The 26656-nt window shown below is 39.6% G+C and overlaps 1 protein-coding gene across 4 annotated transcripts in view; it reads left to right on the forward strand.

Annotated features, from left to right (window-relative positions):
* Positions 1–22314, forward strand: part of LOC148373862 (phosphatidylinositol 4-phosphate 5-kinase type-1 alpha-like) — a 43371-nt gene extending 21057 nt beyond the window's left edge. For 2 of the 4 annotated variants that reach the window (XM_088329690.1, XM_088329712.1), the window contains exons 6-18: positions 130–282; positions 546–845; positions 918–1126; positions 1191–1274; positions 6194–6242; positions 6390–6474; positions 6561–6734; positions 9883–10039; positions 11717–11776; positions 14765–15200; positions 18609–18683; positions 20257–20330; positions 20419–22314. In XM_088329690.1, the coding sequence (XP_088185816.1) occupies positions 130–282; positions 546–845; positions 918–1126; positions 1191–1274; positions 6194–6242; positions 6390–6474; positions 6561–6734; positions 9883–10039; positions 11717–11776; positions 14765–15200; positions 18609–18683; positions 20257–20316 (1842 nt within the window). In that variant the 3' untranslated portion in view covers positions 20317–20330; positions 20419–22314. The other 2 variants (XM_088329697.1, XM_088329704.1) reach the window with 2 other exon arrangements.
* The last annotated feature ends 4342 nt before the right edge of the window (positions 22315–26656 follow it).

The following is a 26656-nucleotide window of genomic DNA, read 5'->3' on the forward strand; positions in this document are numbered from 1 at the left end:
ACCCATTAGTCTTTAGACTGCGATAATACTCGCGTTTTGCTTGTTAGTGCCCCAAATTTTTTTGTTAAAAAAAGGAGCATCTGCTTTCTATGTTTTATGGCATGCATGCTCCTGCTTGCTGTTTTTCAGTATTCTGTCTGTAACGAGCCATTGATTGAGTTGACCAATCCAGGAGCAAGCGGCTCCATTTTCTATGTCACCCGTGATGATGAGTTCATCATCAAAACTGTCCAACATAAGGAGGCCGAGTTTCTCCAAAAACTTCTTCCTGGCTATTACATGGTAAGTCCCAATCCAAACAACCAAATTTAGCCGCTGATAAGCCTACTGTACCTCTATTTCAACAAGGAAAGGGCAAAGTTGTTAGACCTAGATAAATACTTTCTAACAGGCTTTACGCTCAACCGTATGAGCTCGGTCTTTATGGGTTATTTACGCTGTCAAACAGATGCAGAAAAAAATCAGCTATAAATTTGCAATTTTCTGTTTTTGTACTTACAAAATTAAATCATAAAATTCTTATTCTCTACCTTGTCCTTTCCCAGAACTTGAACCAGAACCCTCGGACATTGCTGCCAAAGTTCTTTGGCCTCTATTGTGTCCAGTGCGGTGGTAAAAACATTCGAGTGGTCGTGATGAACAATATCCTCCCCCGTTCTGTACGCATGCACCTCAAATTTGACTTGAAGGGCTCCACTTACAAGAGACGTGCTTCTAAAAAGGAGCGGGAGAAAACCAGGCCCACTTTTAAAGATCTGGACTTCCTGAGTGATGTTCCTGAGGGTCTCAGTCTAGATCAGGACACCTTCAATGCTCTTGTCAAAACCCTGCAAAGAGATTGTCTGGTAAAAGAATAGATCTGTTTAAAATCATAGGATAGGCCAATAGTATGGTTCTGAGTGTTTGATTCATGTCAGGTACTGGAGAGTTTCAAGATTATGGACTACAGTTTGCTCCTTGGGGTCCATAACAAGACACAAGCGCAGAGGGAGCGTCAGTCCCAGGATTCGCCAGCAGGAAGCGTAGATGAATTGCGGCCTGCTGCACAGAAAGCCCTCTACTCCACTGCAATTGAGTCCATACAAGGGGGATCTACCTGCAGAGAAACCCTGGATCATGACGACACGTATGTCTTGAAAGGAAGATGATCTGAATACAAAAACAAAGGTAACTGTTGCCCTTTTTTGCAGTATGGGGGGCATTCCAGCTGTGGGAGCAAAAGGAGACCATCTCCTGTTGTTCATTGGTATCATCGACATTTTGCAGTCCTATCGGTCAGTAAAAGTATTGTTTTCTCATATTTGGAATACAGTTAACAACCACTGATTCATGGTTGAAAATTTATTATATTACAAAATGATCAGCTACTTACTCGAATGAATGTTTCTGTGCTCTTTCTTTTATAACCTAAAGTTCCACAAGATACAAGATTTAAAGTGTTTATTGTTGTATGCAAAGTGAAGAACCACAATTCCCACACAATTAAATTCTTACTTTGCTGTACTCACAGTTCCCCGCATAAAAAAACGGAAACTCAGTATCAATATACTATACATGTATACATAAAAGAATATTACGAATATTTAAAAGATAAAAATTTTTGGTTTGAACAAATTTATTGACACTAATAACAAAAAACAATCATGACAATCTCAACAGCAATTAAGCACATTCACAATATTATATTCCAATATGACGTTTTTAACAGCAAACACAAAGTGAGGTTTGAACAACCCTTCTCGAAAATCTTATTAGCAATCAAGCATATTCACAATTTCATTATATAACATCTTTGTTAGTGTCAATAGATCCGTCCAGGCCAAAGTCGATTGTCCTCGGTCTGAACAAATCCACCGACACCAACAGCAGCAAAACAAACACGACAATCTCAACAGCCATCAAGCATATTCACAATTTTTTTATATCTGACAATATGACGTGACGATATGACGTTTTAACATTTTTTCCTGACATTTTCAACATCAATTAAACAATTTCAGAGTTATTTTCTTTTAACAGTAGTTAACCAGCGTGTAAAGGGCAATACTATTGTGCAAGGGCATAGCTCTGCCATCCCACCCTCCCGAGCAGCATTCTTCGGGAGGGATTCCTTTTTGTCTGTTATTGAACTGATTTGCTTTTCTGTTTGGGAATATCAAGCCTTAAAAGTAAAAATCTTCTGCTGGTGAGTTAAGTAATGCTTTGCTATGAATTAGTTGATATTTAAGTATAAACTACTGTATTGTTCATGTGTAGCCATTATGGGAATCGAAATATGGCATATACAGATTATGTAAATATATTTGTCAATGTCAAATAACATTCTCATATGGCAATAAGGCTAACAGGACTCTGCGGTGGTACAGTATATGCTCTGCAGAGAGGTCACTGAAGTCCTGGTGATCCTCTGAGAGTTTTTAACGACTCTCTGCAGGCGTGCATGGCTGTGATTCTGCCGTACCATACAGTGATGCAGCTAGTCAGGATGCTCTTCACGATGCAGCTGTAGAAGTCACTGAGGATCTTGCTTGACATTCGAAACTTCCTCCTCCTCCTCAGGAAGTTGTTGAGCTTTCCTGACTAGCTGTGTGGTGTTGAGGGTCCATGTGAGGTCTTCAGTGATGTGAATGTCTGGTTCTGCTGCCATATCGGGGTTGATTTTCTTCAGGACTTTTGGTGGTGGTGAGAGGGTCTAGTGGTCCAAGTGTGTGTGTGTGTGCGTGTCCCCGTGTCACTGTTTGTTTGTTTGTTTGTTTGTGGCCTCAAAGCAGGTGTCGTATGCATTGAGGTCGTCTTGCAGGCTGTCTGCAGAGTTGATTGTGCTGGTGGTCTTGTAGTTTGTGATGTGCTGCAAGCCTCTGCACATCTGCCTACAGTCAGCAGTGGAGTAGAAGCCATCCATTCTCTTATTTCCCTCTGGGATGAAATCCTGGTTCTCACCTCATCTAGCTTATTTTCCAGTGAGCGCAGGTTAACGAGTAGGAGGCTGGGTAGTAGTGGTCGGCTAGCACAGACTCTAGCCGGGCATGGAACCCTGTCCTTTTCCCTCGCTTGCTTCGCGGTCTCCAGAGCACCCTCCCTGGATCAGCCTGCTCACTCGACCTTGGTGCAGCGGGCCCTTTATGTATGTCTCCGCGGTTGTCTTTTGTTTCTAATTGTTGGTGTAGCATGAAAAATGGTGAAAGTAAAGAAAAGCCTCTGTCAAGTACAGTCCAAACGTCAACGTAAACCCCAAGAAAGATGAAAAAGGATCTTATTAGAGTGTGTCTAAGAAATGCATTACTTGCAAGAGGACCTTGACAGAGGCCGCAATGATGACATAAGCCAGGAGATGGCAGCCGCGAGCAAAAAAAAGTTCCAAGTTCGGGTATAGTTCCTTTAAGTATTACTTTTCTTTATACACAAAAAATGTCAGATACAATTGTGAAGTAATTGTATAATATAGTTATATACTATACTGAAACCATTGTTATGTCTAATCATAAATGAGAAACATAACATTTAAAAGAAGTATATGTTTCTGTCAACTGAATAATATTTACTTTTACCTGAAGAGGTTATTTATAATAGAGGTAAGAAAGGGCCTAAAATAATTCCAGTCCGATAAACACAGGTGCGCTAGTATTAAAGACCGACAGGGCCTGAGCCCGACCAATTAACTTGACATGGGGGATCAAGCCCAAAGCAAACAAATTAAAGCCTGCGTATTGTAATGAAATCTAAGTTAAACAAGACTGTATAAATATTTTCGTATATTTTATTTCTGCGTCTGCACAGGTTACATTAACCGACAATTTTCCATCATTGACTGATTTTTTTTAGGAGTTGACGGTCATTTTAATAATAATAACAATATTCTTCTTCTTCTTCTTCTTCTTTTTCTTGTTATTATTATTATGATCATTATTATTATTATAATTATTATTATTATTATCATTATTATTAATAATAATACATTGTACTCCAAAACGCCTTTCAGGAATTCCAAGGTCGCTGGTACATATAGTAACAAACAACAATAAGGAAAGAATAAAACAAGCAAATAATAAATGGCAAATAAAAACACAGTAGAGTTAAAAGGGGGCGGTATGTGAGGCAGATGATCATGAAAACGCAAGTCTGAAAAGGTGAGTTCTGAGTCCGGATTTGAAGGTGGACACCGTGGTAGAATTCCAGAGGTCAGGCGGCAATGAGTTCCAGAGCTGGGGGGCAGAGCGGCTGAAAGCTCTGCTCCCCATGAAGCTGGGACGGGCAGCAGGCATAGTGAGATAGAGGGAGTAGGATGATCTGGGCGTGCTGGATGGCGTGGTAATGTGAAGGATGTCGGAGAGGTAGGAAGGGGCAAGGTAATGAATGGCCATTAGGTGTAGAGGAGGATTTTGTAGTTTATTCTATGGCTGATTGGGATCCAGTGGAGTTGCTGAAGGACAGGGGTGATGTAATGGCGAGAGGGTTTTTTGGTGATGATGCGTGCTGCAGAGTTATGGACCAGCTGAAGTTTATGGAGGGACTTTTGAGGTAAACCGTAGAGGATGGAATTGCAGTATTCGAGGCGTAAGGTGACAAGGCTATGGACGAGGATGGCAGTGGTGTTGGGGGAGAGGAAGGGTTGATGGAGCGCAGGTGAAAGTTAGCTGACTGGGTGATATTATTTTTTTATGAGAGTTAAAGGAGAGTGTGCTTTCGAGGATGACACCCAGACTATTGACCAGAAGGGAGGGAATAACTGAGGAATTGTCAACGGAAAGAGAGAAGGAGTCAACTTTAGAGAGGGTGGATTTGATGCAAATCAATAGTAGTTGACTTGTATTGATGTTTAGTTTCAGGAAGTTGACGGTGAACCATGATTTTATTTCAGAAAGGCAAGAGTTGAGGTTGCGTGGTGTGAGGATCAAGTTGGGTTTGCAAGAAAGGTAAACTTGGGTGTTATCCGCAAAGCAGTGTAAGGAAATATTGAATTTCCGGAGGATATGGCCTAGGGGGAGTAGGTGGGTAATAAAGAGGAATAGAATAGAATAGAATATGCCTTTATTGTCATTGTTACAAAATGGGTTAACATATTGTGACAACGAAATTGGGCATGACACTCCAGTTTTACACATTCACAGTGAGGTATGAGCCAAGAAGATAAAGGAACAGAGAAGATAAGGTTATAAAACAAAGGGGATAAGGCTATAGTTATAATTTACATGGTATTTACACAAGAAATGTCGGCATGTGGGATGTTACATACAGTGTTATCGTGATACCGTTGGTATCGTAAAGGTTGTGCAATATTGCATTTGGTGCAAAGTCATCATGGTGCAAAAAAATAGTCAGCATATGCATTGGTGCAAACATAGACATCATAGTGCAGAAAAAGGAAATGGTCAAATATTGTGCAAGGTGAGCAGTAAAGGGCCCAGGACAGAGCCTTGGGGCACACCTGAGGAGACTGGAGAGGGGTCAGAGTAAAAGGACTTGATTTGAATTTTGACGGGTTGAAAATTGGGCCATAAACCACAGCAACAGTACGTCTTTAATAATCTAGCACAGCACTTTTAAAGAGAGGCCGTCAGACAAAGAAGAACAGTTACAAGTGGTTAATTACAAAAAATACAGCGAAAGAGAAGCACAGCCTGAATGTAATGATAGATATTTTAGACCCGACTCGGGTCAAAAGTCTGGTCAGATCAGGCTTAGACTCTGGCTTGGGTTTAAGTTCTTAGATCTAATTTATAACTTGTAATCTGCTTTGCTTTCAAATGCCGCACGATAGTGCCAAAGCAATGCCTAGAACAGGGTGCAGTAAAAATATTGCCGCTAATATTTCTTTTTACGGTTAGTCTGGGTCTAAGTTAACGTTAGAAGATTTGTTTATTTTATTCTTTTTTGTGTGTTTTCTGTGAAGTTTTAAGATGCAAAAAATGTTTCAAAATGCTTTTTTTTAATGTATTGCACCGCTTATAAATAATTCAATCAGGAAGCACATGTTTAGCTTAGGTTGTTAGTGGAAGGTACCGAAAGGTTTTCTGGTCTTTGAGTTTTTCATGAAATGGACATGCCACAAGATGTTACTTATACTGCTATCTAGATTTATACCAGTTTTATATGACCTGTGGTAACTCTTTTTTTAGCACTTATAAATCCATTGGTTCTCACAAGGTTAATGATAAGTCAAGTGGTTAAGCTTAAAATTGCAATTATCTTACAGCTTGATTAAGAAATTGGAGCACTCCTGGAAATCTCTCATCCACGATGGGGTGAGTCCACTTCTCCTAGCACGTAGCACTCAAACAAATCAAGCTGATAAAACTGCGACAGCCTCGTTTATTTTACTACATCTTTTTATGCGGTGGACATAAACCACTGCACTGATGTCACTCATTTATATTCCTAACGACTCTCAGGACACGGTGTCCGTCCACAGGCCAGGTTTTTACGCCGAGCGCTTCTACAAATTTTGCAGCGGCGTTGTCTTCAGGAAGAGCTGCTGTGAGTTTTGGAAACACAAACGTAAATCAGCTATCAACTTGATTTCTTAGCGCAGTATAAGTCCTGTACACTTTTTGCTTCCACAGCATTGAGGCCGTCGCCTTCCAAAAGAGGTCGGGGAACTCTTTCAATGTCGAAATCCGGCGTTAGTGGAAGTGGGCTGGCACGATATTCTGAGGAAAATGATGAAAAGCAAGATGATCTGGACAATCTGAAGAGCCTGCGAGGACCTCACAGCCTCCTCGTACTGGAGGACAATGGTAGGGATTTATTCAAAACCGCCTTAAATCCATCATAGATCTGAAGGTCATCCAATGGGAACCCCTGAGAATTTTGACAATCACTGAAACAATAAATGGATTTTCTTTTTTTCGTTATTTTTGTTTTGTATAGGGATGGCCCGATCATATCCACAGGATTGGTATTAAGGCTGCAACAAATTACTATTTTACCAGTCAAATAGACCCAAAGTTGTTTTATTTTTAACCGATGTACAGTAACACCTCGTTTTTCACAGGGGATGCGTTCCAAAAACGTGCCACAATAGTCAAAACCCGCAAAGTAGAAACATTTACTTATTCAATAAATACTATAAAGCAAAACCAATTTACAGGTTAAAGTATTTGCTTAACAAATAAAAGTACAGTAATCTATAAACTCATTTCTTTTTACAAATAACTTCTGGACTGTCAAATTTATTTTTTTCAAATAATCTTCGTGTTTGATTACACAACTGTATTAAAGATATGATCCACTTTACATGATAATTTAACGCCATCATGTCGACGTCAGGGAAAACTCTGCTTATCTTGCATTTACCTGTCAGGGACCAGAAACAGAGACAGGACCCACTTGCGTTCGTTTTTACTCAGCTTTATTTGGAGGGAGGAGAAGACTTGCACCCACGATCTGGTGATCGTCGGTCATGGGTAGCAGATCGCTTGGAACGCGGAAGTGGCACTTCCGTGGCGAGCGAAGGTAGTGTTGAGAGCAGGGGGAAGAACAGGTCAATGGCCGGGATGGTGGGGCAGAAACGTAATCGAGTTCAGAAAAGGGGTCGGCGCCGGGAATCAGGACAGGATTGAGTTAGGGTCGAAAAGGGCTTGCTTAGCGTGAGGCTGAGGTTCCCAGACGGGCTGACATTCGTTGACAGGAAGACGGGCGTTTGAAAAGAGATGAGCAGCCAATCAGCGTCCGAGGCCGTTGGCCCCAATGGAGCAGATTCAGGTGCCTCGCATCAGTAATCATGACATTTACCATTTTGAGATTTTTTGTTTTTCCTTGCCCTTATGTTGGTTTAAGATCAGGGAATGGTGTATTGTAACCTTTTAGACATTTTGTAATACAGGGCTATACAAATAAATGTTACCTGACTTGACTTTACCATCCGGTCGACAACCCAAACAATATTAGACCCCCCAAAAAAAAGCCATATTGGACCCCCAAGTACATGTCGGAAGCCGCAAAAAATTAAAAGCCTTATATAAGACTTATAAGGAAGGAAACAGATGACGTATCTATTTATATTTATTGGAAAACTTTTGTTTTGTCCTACAAAAACCATATACTTTTCCATTATGAAACATTTTTAAAAAGGCACCAGGGAGCCAGTAGGTAGCACTACAGACTCGCATGTGGCTCCAAAACAAGTTTAGCCAGTCGATAAGTCTAACTTTCTTGGCAATAGAAAGCATCTTCTTCTGATTTTTGTGGGTCCAGCGCTTAGTTGAGATGATTGCTTTTAGAGAAAGTTTAAAATGAAAAAGATTTGCGCATACATAATGTAGGTTTGTCAAGCTGTTTTATCTTTGTGTACAACTCAGACTGCAACGTTATTGACTCATAGGCAGACAAGCAGAAATGGGTGGGGCAACTGTTTATGCAGAGCACAATGGACGATGAAAATCTACGAAGAAGCGAAACCGCAATATGTAAATGGTGATACAGCAAGGGATTACTGTATTCTAAGATGGCAAATTTGGTGAGTATACCATTCTACAAAACTGTTAGTAAAATAATTCATGAAACAATTGACCTGTACCGTTGAAAAAAATTGTAAAATAAATGTCAGAAATGTTCCCATGTAGAAGCAAGTGCTAATCAATCTACCTCCAAAATAATGTGTTAAAGAGACCTCAATAACTCTATAATTTGCAAAAACAAAACCCATACCACTATTTAAGAATTTTGTAGGTTGATAGGTGCCTATAACAGCAAAATACATGGTTTTGATTCAGCAAAGCCAATTGGTCCTCTATCATGAAGGCCAATCTTGAAAAAAAAAAAATCGGTAAATGTTTATTAAAAGGCTCAAAGCCAGAGGGTTAAAGAAATTGTAATCTGAAACTTTTCTAAATGATTAATTGATTATAAAGAATTCCCAGTGGTAAAACGTTGTGGAAAGAACTTCCTGCATGGGGGGGATTTGTCTCAAAAAGAAAAATATTCACAATTTACTTAAGTTTACAAAATCATATGTCTTGATAAATACACAAGCAAGATTAGAAATCACTCATGTCAATCAAAGATATACTTGTAGCTCTCCAAAATATATGAGTCGCAATGTAGTTCTTCTTTTAATGGTACTGGAGAAATCAGACAATTGGGTGTAAAAGTCCTTAAAAAGTACTTGAATTTGGCCATAAAAAAGGTGGGCATATATCCTCACATTCACTATAATTCTTGATCGTTCTAATTCTGATGAGATTCACATCCACACGGCCATAGTATCAGTATCAGATAGAAAATAGTTGGATCAAGCCATCTGTAGTTTTGTGTTTGCATTGTTCCTTCATGAACTTTGGCACACTATTAACTTAAATCGTCTCCACTTGAGCGTTCCATTTTCTTTTTAAATGGGATGACACGAACCCTTATTGATCTTCTTTTAGAAAAGCTCAGCAGCAGAAGCCAGCAAATTAAAGTAAGAGCAAAACTTTCCCAAACAAGAAGCACATTCTTTAGCCTTTTCTTGTGTCCTTATTAGTTATGTTCTCCACGTATATGCAAGGTCTAGCTTTTTACATAGCCAATGTGTAGTTTCTAACCGTAAAAAGGTTGATGAATCCAATCTTCTCAGTTTGCAGTTCTGAATATTTTCTCGGCTGGCACATTAGGACATTGCATCCTTTCGAGGTTCCACCCGGTCTGCATACATTCCCTTGAACTCATGAGCTGTCTTTAGCAACACTGCAATCACTCTTAACAATCTGGGGAAGAAATGGAAAATATAAAGAAAAGAAAAAAAAGCACCTCTATTGTCTCATTTTGCGAAACTGTCGTCATATTTTGATCGAGTAGCTATCATGTAATTTTCAAAAGCTCCTGAGCAGTAGCATGAAAGAGCTGTTCGATATCATATCTTCTCCCTATTATAACGCTTCTGTTTTTTTCCTTTTTGCCAATTAGGGCAAGAACCTCCTTGCACGCCTCCTTCCTTTGAAGACGCCACCACAGCATCCATTGCCACCACGCTCTCTTCCAACAATTCCCTTCCCACTACCCCCTTCGATACACCCGAGCACCCCCGCTCCAGGAAACTAATGCTCTCACCCCATGTGGCAAAGTAAGGAGCAACAAAAATATAATAAAAAAAAAAAAAAAGAAAACACTTAAAAAAAAAACGGGTGTCCAATCTATAGCTCAAGATAAAACAGAATCTTGCCCATATCTCATGTCATAAATATAAGAATATCCAGATGAGCGTTGTATTGCAAACACACTAAATGCAATTTCACATTTACCCACAAGAGAGAAGCAGCACTCCTTTAACCCTCCTCGTGTGTTAGCTTTCACTTATAACTTCATGTTAGCAACCCCTGTCTTAAATCAGCTAAATAATTACATTACAGGGGTATTACAAAACGTTTGCTTAATTAAAAAACAAATATTTTCATTTTAACAAAATTGTAAAACTATAAAACCTATATAAATATATAGGACATGAACTTTAAATAATAATATTTTCTCCAAGAATAAGGTTAAATATCCTTTTTTCCCCAGCAATAGAACTTCAATACAAATGAAAAGCACAACAGGTCAAAACAGAAATATAAGTTTGCAAGACCAAACAGCCAAGAATGATCAAGATAGATGACTTGATCCTGAACTATCAAATAAAATTAGAGTAAACGTCTCTCTGTGGAATAACTTGCATGTGTATGTGTTGAGTTGCATGTATGGCACAAAAAGTAACAATTTAGTGTCTTTTTGCATAGATATCCCTTGCAGAATGTTTAGTCCATGAATGATTTCAGTTTTGCCAGTAGCTAGTGTTTAAAATCCTTTTTTTTTTCCAAACGCGAACCCAATGATACAAACGTAACAATTCAAATTACAGCATTTTATAATGCATTTATGATTTTTTTCTCTTTATTTTGTGGAAATGGACATTTCTAACAAAGTCAAGAAGAATAAGATTCAATAAACAAATGTATAAGCTTTTTAGTATGCATTAAAAATCCTAAACAGGTCAGTGGCAACCCTAACACAAGAGGAGAGTGAATAGAATAGATTTTTTTGTTAAGTAACAAGTGAAATGCCCAACGAAATTAAAAATTGCCATCCTATCTACAAGATAAAATACCAGAGTTTAAAGTAATAAGTTAAAAGTATAAAAATATATAATTTAAAATATGATAAATAAACAAAGAACTGAACCATCCCTTAAATTATCCTCATCCTTCACAATTTTTAGAACTTTCTTGGCGCAGCGAGCTCTGTACACTTCAGTACAGAGTTTAATTAGGAATTTTCTGAACACCCATAACTTGTTTTTCTGAGTTTCACAAGTCTCTATTAATATCAGGTGACTTAGTCATTTGAAATCAAATATAATGTAAACAGTTTTCAACTATCTCATTCAGTTAGGGTTAGGGTTAGGGCTGTCATCTGAAGCCAAAATTCACTCTTGTTTGTTCATGATTTCTACCGTCCCTCTATGGTAAGTGAAAGAGATATTTAAACAATAATCGTCTCAATCCAAATCTGTCAAAATTAATTGTTATATTGATTTTATGTAAATAAATCTCAAAGTTTTAGTTTAGGGGTAATAATAAAGGTTTTTGATCCTCCTCAAAAAACTTCCCAAACATCTGAAATTCAGAGTACTGTAACCTGAATCATTGGCCCCTCACAAAAATGGCAACATCTAACCCTATTTGCAAAACGTTTGGACACCCCTGATTTATTTAGTTTTAGTTTTTAATGTTTAAAATGTTCTTACCACGTTGCATCATTTCAGGTCTTACAAAGAAGTCGCTGATAAGAAGCAGGAGACCATAACAGTAGAAGTAGAGCTCAGGTAGCATCCTTTAACATGAAAACTATTACCATATTTTCTACACCGTAAGGCGCACCGGAATATAAGGCCCACACTCCAAAAATAGCCTTTTGTCATATATTTTCATACAGAAAGTGCACCAGACTGTAAAACACATGACATTAGGACTACAGTAATAGTTATTGTGTGTAGTCGTGTGTATATTATTGCAAAAAATGATTCGTCGATAAGTGTTGCTGACCGAAATTGCAAAGCATTGTACATAACAGGGATCGAACCCAAGCAGTATCAGTGAGAGTGCCGACACTTTATCACTAGACCAAAAAATATACAAATAACTTACGAAAAGGCATTAGAGATGATTTAATTGTCACACTATCTTTAACCGTAGTGCCCGAAACACGGATTTGAATAATGCATTTTGTTCTGTATTCTCATAGGTTAAACAGTCTTTCCACTTCTTTACCTGCACGTCAATACCGATTTGGTTTAATATGTATACGTATGTAAAAGAGCTTTTATAGTATTTTTTGAAAGACTTTCTCTTTTCTCCATTCTTTTAACATTCGTTTGTGAAGAATTGAAGGGACCGTTTAACAGTTAAGAATGAGAATGCATTATGCGAATATGTGTTCCTAGCACTGTAGAAAGTTGTTTGATAATGACATAAACTTTAATGCCTTTTCGAAAGTTGTGTGTACCACTGGCAATGACTTTGCAAATTGTTCTAGCAGAAAAAGTGTTGGCACTCTAACCGCCACTACTCGGGCTCGAATTCTGTTGCATACAATACTTTGGGATTGAGCAATCATTGCACAAACGTTGCACCAATACGGAAGTAAACCCTAAAATCTCGTATGATAATGACACATACTGTACCTATAATTACTTTACGTATGACCATATTGACCGTATTCGACCTTACAGATGCGCCTTACAGTCAGAAAATTATGGCAACAACAATTCAAAATATATACTGTGGCTTTCGAAACTATTTGTCCCCCTTGAACTTTGTGACCTTTTGCCACATTTCAGACTTCAAACATCAAGATATAAAACTGTAATTTCTTGTGAAGCATCAACAATAAGCGGGACACAATCATGAAGTGGAACACATTTTATTGGATATTTTAAACTTTTTTAACAAATAAAAAATAAAAAAGTGGGTGTGCAAAATTATCCAGCCCCATTGAGTTAATACTTTGTAGTGGCACCTTTTGCTGCAATTACAGCTGCAAGTCGCTTGGGGTATGTCTCTATCAGTTTTGCACATTGAGAAACTGATATTTTAGCCCATTCCTCCTTGCAAAACAGCTCGCGCTCAGTGAGTTTGGATGGAAAGCGTTTGTGAACAGCAGTTTTCAGTTCTTTCCACAGATTCTCAATTGGATTGAGGTCTAGACTTTGACTTGGGCATTTTAACACCTTGATATGTTTTTTTGGTGAACCATCCCATTGTAGCTTCTGCTTTATGTTTTGGATCATTGTCTTGTTGAAAGACAAATCTCCGTCCCAATCTCAGGTCTTTTGCGGACTCCATCAGGTTTTCTTCCAGAATGGTCCTGAATTTGACTCCATCGATCTTCCCATCAATTTTAACCATCTTCCCTGTCCCTGCTGAAAAAAAGCAGGCCCAAACCATGATGCTGCCACCACCATATTTGACTGTGGGGATGGCGTGTTGAGGGTGATGAGCTGTGCTGCTTTTACGCCAAACATAACGTCTCGCATTGTTGCCAAAAAGTTCGATTTTGGTCTCATCTGACCAGAGGACTTTCTTCCACATGTTTGGTGGGTCTCACAAGTGGCTTGTGGCGAACTTTAAATGATACTTTAGATGGATATCTTTAAGAAATGGCTTCCTTCTTGCCACTCTTCCATAAAGGCCATATTTGTGCAGTATACGACTGATTGTGGCAGCGCGGCGGCGCCGTGGTTAGTGCGTGTGCGGCACAGTTCTGAGGTCATATATCGAACCTCCTGCGTGGGTTCATATCCAGCTACCGGACTTCCTGTGCGGAGTTTGTATGTTCTCCCCGTGCTTGCGTGGGTTTCCTCCGGGCACTCCGGTTTCCTCTCACATTGCATTTCAGGTGAATTGGCCGGTCCAAATTGTCCCTAGGTGTGAATGAGCGAGCGAGTTGTCTGTCCCTGTGTCCCCTGCGATTGGCTGGCAACCAGTTCAGGGTGTCCCCTGCCCACTGCACGATGATTGCTGGTATGGGCTCCAGCACCCCCGCGACTCTACTGAGGATAAGCGGTACAGATGATGGATGGATGGATGGACGACTGATTGTTGTCCAAAGGACCGATTCTCCCACCTCAGCTGTAGACCGCTGCAGTTCATCCAGAGTGATCATGGGCCTCTTGGCTACATCTCTGATCAGTTTTCTCCTTGTATGAGCTGAAAGTTTAGGGGGACAGCTCGATCTTGGTAGATTTGCAGTGGTCTGATACTCCTTCTGTTTCAATATTATTACTTGCACAGTGCTCCTTGGGATGTTTAAAGCTTGGGAAATCTTTTTGTATCCAAATCCAGCTTTAGACTTCTCCACAACAGTATCTCGGACCTGCCTAGTGTGTTCCTCGTTCTTTATAATGCTCTCTGTGCTTTAAACAGACCTCTGAGACTATCACAGTGCAGGGGCATCTATACAGAGACTTGATTACACACAGGTGGATTCCATTTATCATCGTTAGTCATTTAGATCAACATTGAATCATTCAGAGATCCTCACGGAACTTCTGGACAGAGTTTGCGGTACTGAAAGTAAAGGGGCTGAATAATTTTGCACACCCACTTTTTCGTTTTTCATTTGTTAAAAAAGTTTAAAATATCCAATAAAGTGTGTTCCTCTTCATGATTGTGTCCCACTTATTGTTGATGTTTAACAAGAAATTACTGTTTTATATCTTGATGTTTGAAGTCTGAAATGTGGCAAAAGGTTACAAAGTTCAAGGGGGCCAAATAGTTTCGCAAGCCACTGTATCTTGTCTTGTTCCCTCCAGTAAAATTCCATCCAGCACGGAGCTCACGCAGAGAACAGAAGCAACCTCGCCAGCTGACAATCAGCCCAAGATCCTTCCTCCGTCCACTTCATCTGTACATCACTCGTCTACTCTTCCTCCCACCTTCATGTCCTCCTCCACCGACACTCAATCAGCTCGCCAGTCCTCCTCCACACTCTCCTCATCCCTGGCCTTTCCGCCCTCTACCCGAACTTGCGCTCTCCCTCACCCCCTGGCATCAAGCGCTACTGAACATCACCCGTCTTCAGCATTCACCCCCATCCGTCCCGCCTCCCATGTGCGAGGCTCCTTTACTAATCTCCCCGCTGGCGAGCCGATGAGCAACTTGACGCAGCGGGATGCGTGCAACCCGCTTTCCGTCTCTAGCAGCCACGACTCACTAGACGGGGAAGTGCAGGTTTCTGATATCTACTTCGTAAGTACTCATCCTTACTTTTTTCTTCCCTTGTTTTTCATGTTACGAAAATATTCTGTAATACCATTAAAAGGGGATTCAAGTCATTTCATATGTGTACACCCAATATTCTAAAAGCAGCAGTATTGTTTGTCCCCCCAAAAATTCCGCCTTTAAAATTGGGCTGAGGCAGCCATTTTGCTTATGCTGCTGCAATATGACATCAGAGTGCAATGACCAATCATGACTCGACTACACATTGGGTTTGGTCAAGAATCTGTCATGTCACTTTCTTGTGACAAAATGGCCACCATTGGAGATGGTTCAAAAGTGGTTGATTGTTCTGCTTTATCTTTCTTTAACGCACAATGATAAGTACAATTCAGTAGTTGCTCTTCATTTGCGCCTAATTCATTCCAGGATCATGCTTATAGTTTGAATTGCTTGTGTAACGAATTAATTTTCCCGACATGAAATAGATTAAAACGATTAGTCCATTCCTGTCCTCCCCAAAAAAGTGAAGTATAAATCACATCTTCCTAATCATTAAAATCTCATTCAAATATTAACCATACCTAAAACAATACGGTAATAAGATAAATAAGATGATATGATTGAACTAAAATGGGAGTTTATTATGAGCACTTACCACAAAGTTAGCATAATGGAAGTTTGCTATGGTAGCCTCTGACACTGCTCGTGACCTGAATTTCCTATTATATAGCCGGCAAGAGTTTTGTTGCAAATAAAATTTGTACATCATAATTGTTGTGTTTAGAGTTGCTCGTATAAAATATATACCACTGTACTAGCAGGGGCAGTGATACGTTCAAAGCTACACTCAAATTAATGATAGAGAGCATTAAAAGTGGGGTGTGTAGTTTGAGGTCTCCTTAAAAAGTTTAAAGTGGAATATTTTCTCTATTAAGCATGTGTTAACAATGGCGAACTAAGTTCAAAGAGCCCTTATGCTTTATTTTCCATTGCTTTTATCTTACTTTCATCAGGCCTGTTCCGTCTCCTAAGCCCTTTCTTTTTATTAAACCTTATAGGTTACAAAAGCAGATACACACTCAAGAGTGTGGACATAAAAAAGCAACATGAAAGGCTGATAGTGATAATGATGTAGACAGATTATAATTGTCAAAAAACAAACAAACAACAATGCGCAATAATAGTCAAAACAACAATTAGGCATCCAATGCAGTCTCCTTTGCAGGTGTCCAATGTTAAAAACAGAATAAATTTATCAGGCACCTAAGACATCATGTTCATAAAGTTTTTTTTTTAATCTCAGACACGAAACCGAAGAAACCTTCTTGATCAGCAGTTCTCAACCATTTTATTGTTTTATCGATAAGTTAATTTTAGAATATTCAAAGCAAAATGCTTGTCTTTCTTTTATTAATTGTTTCCGTCATTTAAAAAGATGCACCAATTGCAATATCTATTGCCAGTGGAAAATCTTGCTTCCTAAAGGCAGTATTTTTTGCGGCACTCACAAGCTCTAAGGTTGTCAAATTGGCAACGGTCATTAGTGTCATAACTTTCTTTTATCTAACCTTGCATGTTTGCCTCAAATAATCTAGATGGGTAGACTTTTTTTAACAATATGGTTTTGTTTGGTTGTAATCAGGGTCAAAGAGTTATAGATGGTTTTCCCTTTAGGATGTTTGATTCCACATTTTCTCAGACTGATTCTATTTTCAAATCTAGAGTAGCCTTTGATACCGATACAATTAGTAGAAAACCTTTCCTCTGTAAAATGAATGATATTTTTACAGAAATACTGTCACGGTTGCCCATTGCCCTCACGTGGGCCCGCCCGTTTGGCGCCAGCTGCTGCTCGTTGCCTAGTTGGCTTCACTCCTATTTGAACTCTGTGCTTTCATTCACTCCCTGTCAGTCCGTCAACAAACCTCTGCGCTTGCAAGACGTGTATTTTGACTCTGTCCGGTATCCTGCTTGTGTATCCGGTATCGTTCCCTCTGTTTCGTTATGTCCAGTATCTTGTTCCAGTATCCGGTATCAATCCCGTCTGTCTTGTCCTGTCCGGTATCTTGCTCCAGTCTCCAGTATTCGATATCGATCCCATCTGTCTCGTCCTGTCCGGTATCTTGTTCCAGTATCCGGTATCAATCCCGTCTGTTCTGTCCGGTAACCTGCTCCTGTATCTAGTATCAATCCCGTCCTGTCTGGTATCTTGCTGCTGTATCCAGTATTGATCCCGTCTGTCCTGACTGGTTTCGATCTCGTCTGCCTCTGGCTTCCTGTTTTCCCGTGCCTGACTTCACTGTCTCACTTTTCCGCCCAGCGATCACCGAATCACTGGCGTTTGTGTTCACACGCATGACTCCCTTATTACCGTAAAATGAAGCTTGTGTGAAAAGTTAAGCGTCTGGGTCCAACGTCTGTTCGGGTTCTGACAAATACTTAACAATTTCCCTTAATATTGCATCTTTCCAATGGTAATTCATAATTTTTATTTTAGAAGTTAGCCGGTATCCATAACTTTTGCGAGTACAAATACCTTAGAAAATGGCTGGTTTTGATACCGGTACATAGTACGAGTACTTACCCTCGCCCAGAGTTAGCCACAAACCTGCTCTTTTATTTTGTTTTTACCGATTTTGCGTGTCCTTTGCAAAATCGGTAAAGAACAGCTGTCATTGGGGAAGAGGCTGTTGCCCCCTGCTTAAAAATTTCAGCCTTGATTGTAATCCTGTCTTATCTTTTAATGCCGGTCCGCCAAAGCAGTTTTGAAGGCTTTATTTTGACTCATTTGTATCGTTTGGCACGAGAGCCTTAAGATTAAGAAGCACCTGCAGTGACAAACACGTGTCCACTGATACGTTACCCTCGTTGGGTCTTCTTCTTTCGACGAATCATTAGATCCTTTATTCCCAAATACGTAAATTTTATTTTCCCCTATTTTTTGCTAGCTCGTGTCACTATAGCAGGTTTACAGTAGCGAAAAACGAAATCCTGTGAATGGAGACTGCTGGTCTTGAAAATTCTTTTGGCTGGTTTTGTTACTTGGAGTTGCTCATTTACTGCAGCAAGTGAGTGAAACTCCGTCTTTGTTTTTCTTTGCTCTGCTGGGTCTCCTTGCAGTGGCCTAGTCAGGACAGCGTGATAGAGTTATGATGGTGAGAAGGAGGGCATGCACGCACGCACTCGGAGGAGTTTCTCAACCATAAGGCTGACAGTGCTTGTCATCTTGAATGCATCAGCAAAAAAAAACAAAAAAAAAAACGTCGCTGCATGATGTTTCAATCTTTTAACCTGCATTCCCGGTCACTATCATACATTTGTTTTCAGTTGATGTATTTTTTTCCTTGATCATCTCATTTTTGTGTGTGTGTTTTTTTGTGTCGTGTGTATGTGCGTGTCTTCATCCATCTATTTGTCCGACCATCCAACCGTCAGTATGCAGATGGGCGATATTGGGTGTACTCTCCTGTTCTTGGCCGTCGTAAGCTAAATTCTAGCTCAAGTTACACTGTAAGTCACCAGCATAGCAGTTTAAGTCATGTGACTTCCTGAACTATTCATATGTACCCAGTACATTCCTATAGGCTCACTTTGACCTTTGGCTCTTCAGAAGTGCTCTTATAAAATATACTGTACCAGAAAGTGTTTGTGATTGAGTGACGCTAAAGTTGCAGTCAAGAGTCTTTTAGGTAACTTTTTCTGTACCACGAACCGTTTTAATGTCCGACTATATTGTCGTGGTTCTGCCTAATAATAAGATTAGTACTAATAACAATAATAAGCCCAAGTCCACTGTCACTAGACCACTGGGGATCTAGATAGATAGATAGATAGATCACATTTCCAGCAGCATCCTCATGTCAAAAATAAAATAAGAGATATAGAATACAAAAATACCTAAAATAACATGTAGAATAAAAAGCATTTAAATAATGCTCCATAAAATAGACACTGTAATAAAAATAAAGCAAAATATGTGAATGATGACAGAGGAACGGACATCTGATTTTATATCATCATCACACTATTTCTTACTCACGTTACCATGTTTTACAACGTTTTTTTGTCTGGACTCTTTCCCACAACACAAAGTTGTACAACATGGCAGCGTAAAAATAGTGTGATGATGAGATAAATTCAAACACCTTTTCCTATGTCTTCTACAATCATAATGGCCTAGTGGTCAGGATTCGACACTCTCACCACTGCAATCTGGGTTTACATTCCCGTTGTAGCCAATGCTGAGCAAATAAGGCCAGCGATACTTGTCGACTGATCATTCATTGCTCAATATGGCAAAATTAAAAATAAGAATAGATTAAGCAGTGTTTATTTTTCTCAATAGCTCGTTATTGATTTAAACATAATGGCTAGTTCAATACATTTCCAGTGCATCTTTAGACAAAGAGTGCTGTCTAACGGAATTAATCAATATTCCATGTGCTTTATGAAACCAGTTGTCCATCACTATTTACATCGTAACCACTAAACCTGTTGACTGTAGCAAAAGTATACAGTTGTATTTATACCAAATATGTACATTACAGTTATTAATGGTCGCTACTCGGTTTTCTGCAGTCAAGTGATAACATTGCCTAAGAATTACTTTCAAAGTAATATAGCGCTCATAAATGCTACTAGGATTTTTTTCTGATCTGAAAATGCTCTATCTATTCTGATGGTATAAAAAGCAGGATTACAGAGGACTATACAGTATAACAAATAATCTTTGGCAAACAATATCTCGCCATTCACTGTTCTACTCCCTGAATAATACACTGTTGCTTTAACTGAGTTCCGTGCATTTCAATCTTAAATCATATGCTCTGAAAGGGTATCGCTCATCATTTACAGGTACCATTCTTGAAATGTAAATCTTTGTAAAGTTTTAAAGTTCTTCTGAAAGGCCAGCATGCACTCATTAACTTGAGCTGTCTTCTGCATAGGTCATGACTAGTTTAGCTTATTTAGAGATGTAAGCCTGATAGCTTTTTCTTTGTTTTTAATGGATTTTCTTCCTCTTTTCGTTTCCTATATCGCTTTCCTTTCGCTGCCCACTGTTGGCTAATCTTGGCAACGGCAGACTCAGGAAGATCAAAGCTGCGTGCCATCTCCTCACTCCGGTTTTGAGGATCACTCGTGAGGAACAGGATGACAGTGAGCATTTTATTTGTATTGTATCCCATTTTTAGACCTCTCTTGTTATTTCTCATTTATGGCTTGCTGTATCTCATTTGTCTTTCAGTGGCTCAGAATAAAGAAAGCAAGAAAACACATCCGTGGAAGGAAAGCCGTGTGGGTCTATTAAACCGCCAAGGCCGAATGTCGATTCAATGATGACAGGACTCTCCTTTGATGCTGATGTTAACATTGACTTGTGCAACTGTGAGGCCGATTGACAGAATAAGCTCACTTTACAAGCATTGAGGTAGTCCAAGCTATATTTGTCCATAGAGGCAAAAATGTATAATTATCTACAGAAAGCCTAGGAAAGAAGATTCAAATAAGAAAAGAATGGTCAGATAGGTTGGACCATTTCTAAGTTTGAATGGCATGACGCAATTTGGACATCCAGGATGTAACAGATATTAATTGCACTTTATGAATGCACTTTTTTTAAGAAAAGTAATATTTTAAGTCTCAATATGTTGTTTTTGAATTTATGTCATGTCTACTGTTTAGCATTCCATGGTTTAACATGACCTATTGACTGAAAGAAAAAAAAGTACCGTATTTTCTGTACCACAGGGTGCACCAGATAATATCCCCCCAAATTGGTCTTTTGTCATATTTTTAAGGTGTACCGATTTATAAAGTGCATGAGTTTGAGATTACAGTAAGTACTACTGTATTTATTTGTGTATAACCATTTGACTCTATATCATTGCAATGATTGATTTATCGGCAAGTGTCATGGACCAAAATCGCAAAATAATTAATACAATATTAATCGAACCCGAGTAGTGGCGGTGAGAGCGCCGACATTTACCACTAGAACACCGGTTGTATGGGTGACATGCGAAATGGCAACAGAGCTTATCCGATGATCACACGATTTTTACTCGGTGCCAGCAACACTGATTTGCATAGTGTTAAATATTCTCTCCACTTCTTCACCTGTGCGTTAATAACATCTCGGTTCAATGCGTATTCATACGTAAGAGCTTATATACGGTAGTATTTTGTTGAAAGAGATTCCGTTTTCTCCATTCACAGTCATTGGTGAAGAAGTGAAGAGACTGTTCATCCTATCAGAATGCACTATGCTAATCGATGTTCCTGGCACCATAAGAATAGTGTGATAATGAGATAAGCTCTAATTCCTTGTATGTCATCTGCAACACTGGTGGTCTAGTGGTAAAGGGTCAGCACTCTCGCTGCCAATACTCAGGTTTGATTTCCGTTCCATTGAATGTTTTGCAATATATGTCAGTGATGCTTATCTTTTGGTTAATCATTGCACTAAAATTGCTGAAATTTTCAATCTTAGGGTGATTGGTTAGCTCATCTGCTTCACAGTCCTGAGGTCCTGGGTTCAATTCGAACTACAGGTCTCCCTGTGTGGAGTTTGCACATTCTCCCTGTCCCCGAGTGGGTTGTTTCTGGGCACTTCGGTGTCCTCCCATGTCGAAAAAACATGCACAGCAGATAAACTGGCTGTCAAAATTGTCCCTGGGGATGAGTGTACTGTATGAGTGAACAGTTGTGCATCTCTGTTTGCCCTGCGATTGACTGGCAATCAGTCCAGCGTGTCCCCTGCCCACTGCCTGACGTCAGTTGGGTTGGGCTCAACGTCCGAGCGACTCTATCCAGGAGAAGCGGTTTGGGAAATGAATGAATATACAAAAAATGTGTTTTCTAACGTGCGAAGGCCATGCATGCCTCTCAATTTTGTAAATACTGTATGACTTAGTCAAGCACTACATCATTACTGAGCTGAATTAAAATAGAAACATGATAAAGTTCTCATGACTATATGTGCACGTGCTGCGCTGTACTCTTTGTTCTTGCTTGTTTGTCAAACTGTTGTGCATTTGTAATGTCGTCAGCCACAAAAGCAGTATGTCAACTTTTTGACAAACTGGACGTGTCTGATGATAAAAGATGAATCGTTTTGAAGAATAAAGAGCATGTAAATAGACTTGAAAGACTCTCTTTGTAAAAAGCAACAAGTCTGAAAAGGTTCATTCAAAAGTCAGTTAGTCAGAAAAACAAGTTCAAAGAACGGTAAAACTGACATTGCTTAAAATGACCCAAAATAAATGCAAAAGAAGACATGATTTTTTTTAATTGTGCAGTGTATTGAGGTTTCTTAAAATGACTTGTTTTTTTGAAGAATTTTTTTTTAATCACTTTTCCAAGGACGTAGGGTAGCCGGGCCAGATATGTTAAACAGCCCAAAAATACATAATACAGGTAACCAATATCACGGTATTGTATAACAATTGTAAGGAAAAATATTTGGACTATAAATCCGAAAAAAACTGTTATTGTGTCATGAACCGAAACAGGATCAGGACCCAAACGTGACTTTACTCACACAAGCCTTTTATTTTACGGGAAATGGGGAGTCATGCACTTTAGGCAGCAGTCTGGCGTGAAATGATAGGAAGCCAGAGGCTGACGAGATCGATACCAATTGCCCGAGTTGATATTGGACTGATGGGGTCGATACCGGACAGGACGGGACAGACAGGATAGATAATGAAACAGGATATTGAAAATCAACAGGACAAACTAGACGGGAACGAAAACTGGAGAGAATAATAAACACGACAAAAATAGATGGGAACGAAACTAGATACCGATATTAAACCGGCCAAAAATAAACGGGAACAATACCGGACAGGGAATACCAACAGGAAAACAGGACCGAGTCAAAACTTACTTCTTGCGGGGCAGAGATTCGTTGATGGACTGACAAAGGAAAAATGAGAGCACTGAGCTTAAAGAGACGGAAAGCCAATCTGTCAATGAGCCGCAGCTGGCGCCACACGGGCGGGGCCAAATGGGTGCCATGCAACTGTGACATGTTGTCATCAACTTTTGTCTTGTCGAAAGTATTTCATCCCCTTAAAATTTTCGAAATATCACTCGCTAAGTACTGTATAAACACGCATATAAGCCTACCTCACATGTAGGATGCCCCCGCAAACTATAAGATTAAATACATTAGGATCAAATAATGATTAGTATACGTGTCTCATCTCATTAACTGCACCGCTTATCCTCAGTAGGGTCACGGGGGTGCTGAAGCCCATCCCAGCAATCATCGGGCAGTGGACACCCTGAACTGTCAATCGCAGGGCACACAGGGACAGACAACTCGCTCGCTCATTCACACCTAGGGACAATTTGTACCGGCCAATCTACCTGAAATGCATGTCTTTGGAATGTGGGAGGAAACCGGAGTGCCCGGAGGAAACCCACGCAAGCACGGGGAGAACATACAAACTCCGCACAGGAAGTCCGGTAGCTGGATTTGAACCCACACAGGAGGTTCCCAAGACCTTAGAACTGTGCCTGCACACGCGCTAACCACTGCGCCGCTGTGCTGCCCTAATATACGTGTAATAAAGTTAAAAATAAAAACCATGTACTGTACCTTTAAGATGAGCTTCGACAAAAGGCACTCGAACTCCGTTTTTTTGCAGACATTTCCTTCTAATCAATTGATGTTGTCTTTTTTTTCCTTTATCGCTAACTTTCTTGAAAACCATTATTACTGTACTGGGAAAGAAAGGCAATAAAACACACTAAACCAAAAGTGGTCCCTCAAACACAATTGGGACAGCACTGTTTCACTGAACAGGAAGAAGGGATGAGGCGAGGGGAAGGGGCATGCAGATACCGCATGGCCGTGGCAATTTGGTGGCTTGGGTGACTATGTCTGTTACCCCCTTGTAATAAATTAGTTTTATACGCAAGCCGAGCCCCTGATTTATGTATTGTATTTTATATTTACATTCAGCTTATTATATACATATGTCAATTCATTTTGAGGGTTAGCGCTCTTATTACCCCAATCATTAGCGCTCTTAATAGCGCTGCTAGCCACATATCAGATCTATGCCTGGCAATGCTAGTAGACAATATTGTTGCATTCACAATTAGGATAATTGTGTGAATATTTAAAATATTGCAAACAAAGACTGCACATCTTTTGAATATGATTTAATGTAAGTGGATGTTTAGATATGTTGTGGACCTTGTATGGCCTGACAATTGATTAGGCTTGTGCTCAACTCAAGCATCAGTAGCGGAATGGCCAGGACTAAATTCAGTGACGTTCGGTGAGATTTTGTTGTCTTACTAAATTGCTCAAAAGAATAAAAGTATCAATAGATGGGTAATCCTGCATTATGAAAAAAACCTGAATGCAATTAGAAAATATTGACTTCTCGAGACTTGCTGTTAGCTTGCTGATACTATTACTGTTTCTATTGTTTGGGGCTGAGGTGTGCGCCAGATCATATCATCCTTGGTCTCACTATTGCCCTCGCCCATGAAGCAACCCTTCATCTGGAGATGTTCATCACAGTATTATGATAAATACTAATTGTATTAATAACTTGATTATTATAATGTGAATATTTTGAAAAATAATATTGGGAAGATAAATAAGAAAAAAACATTGAAAAAATAGGGTTTTTCAAAAGTCTTGGGAACATTTTGACGTTGAATAGCTCGGAAACCTTTAAGGATATTAAAGGCACATCTGGTAAATTCAGAAAGCTTGTAATCCCAAAATTTACATGGAATGTTCAAAGATGTTCAATGTGTGCACCATTGGCCACATGAGACACATCCAGCCGATAGTCAAATTATTGCCGAACGCGTCCCACCATTGCATTGTCAATGGTTGCATCAGATTATGTTATCCGTGCCTTCAGTTTATCCACGTCTCTTGCAATAGGGGGCACATAGACCAATCCTTTGCAACAGTTGTATGTAGGACACTAAAGTTCCCTGCTGGCTCTTCTGATCGATTTATGGGGGCATTGCTGCAAAGCTGTTTGAACTTGTTCAATCACCTCTTCTGAAATTGAGGGGCGTCCGGTTCTTTAAGCCTGGCATAAACATCCTTTATGAATTCAGCATCCCATCTCACCATGGATTTACTCTCTGGTGGGTCCTCTCCAATTTTTCTGCCTATTGCACATTAGACAACAGTCACCGATTCAGTTTTTGCAAGTTTAAACACATAAACCGCCTTTTCTGGTTGAGTGACAGCCATCAGTTGGTCTAAAAGACATTAAAAAATCAATTGCCTTCCATAAAATTGAACGTAACGACCTTGAAAATGGAGCTACTTTTATCTTATTACCATTTGTAGTTAAGGTGCTAGGATTGGTGACATTTGGAATGCCCTAACCTATTCTATCGATCTACCGTGGTCATATCCGTCGAGAGGGGTGACCGATAGCAAGACAAACACATACAAAATTTTAAAAATAAATACATTTATATATATATATATATATATATATATATATATATATATATATATATATATATATATATATATATATATATATATATATATATATATATAAAAGAAAAAAGGGAAAAGTAGCAAAAAACACACACAAAAATCTTTGGAGCATGGCCAACCCAAATGCCTAAACACCCAAACAAGTTAAGCACCTCAGCACCCAAGTTGGTGATGCCTTTATCCCTCCAGATAAAACGGGACACAAGAAAGCGGCCATGTCACACGGGACAGTTTTCACTGGTTTACCCCTGCCACATCATACGGGTGCCCCGCCCATCCCTTAGAACGCGTCTAAACATCCCACTATTCTTAATGCCCTAACCAATTATTGTATTACTTATTTTACATTTCCATGGTGACAGGTGAGGCTGTGGCCTCTGACTCCATGTCACTGGCTAAAGTGAAAAGATTGTTGTGTTAATGAACAGAATTTGTACTGTGTTCGTGTTTTGATTAGCTCCATTTTTTGATTTTAAAGACTTTAGACGGTAAACAAAAACTACAGTCTTGCCCACCTGTTTTGAAAACGGGCTGTCGCAAGGCTGAGCTTTGATTCGCAGGAACTGCAAATAAACGCCTCTGTTCTCTCAAAGGAGGTGCGAGCACACTCCACACACACACTCGCAAGTGTTTCTGAGCGAGAGGGAGCGGAGACAAAAGGCGAGAGCGATCTCAGATCAAGGCGACAATTCAGAATATGTTTGAGTGAGGCTCTCCTACCCACAATGCTTTGCAGCCCATTACGTTTTTTGGAAGTACGATCGCTCCCCCAAAGTCATCTTCAGCGCTTCTCAAATAATAATAATAATAATAATAATTTCCTTGTATTGTCATTCTGTGTAACAATGTACACAGAACGAAATGTCGATTGCACCTGACCCGTTGTAGCGAGCCGATGCAGCCGCAGCCAACAGAGGGCGCCGCCGACCACTTATACTTGGCCCCAACCAAGGTCCCTGTGATGTGATCTTGCAAGTATGTGTACAAT

This window comes from Urocampus carinirostris, chromosome 1, assembly GCF_059441175.1.
Source record: "Urocampus carinirostris isolate Australia breed hairy pipefish chromosome 1, RoL_Ucar_1.0, whole genome shotgun sequence".
NCBI lineage: Eukaryota > Metazoa > Chordata > Actinopteri > Syngnathiformes > Syngnathidae > Urocampus > Urocampus carinirostris.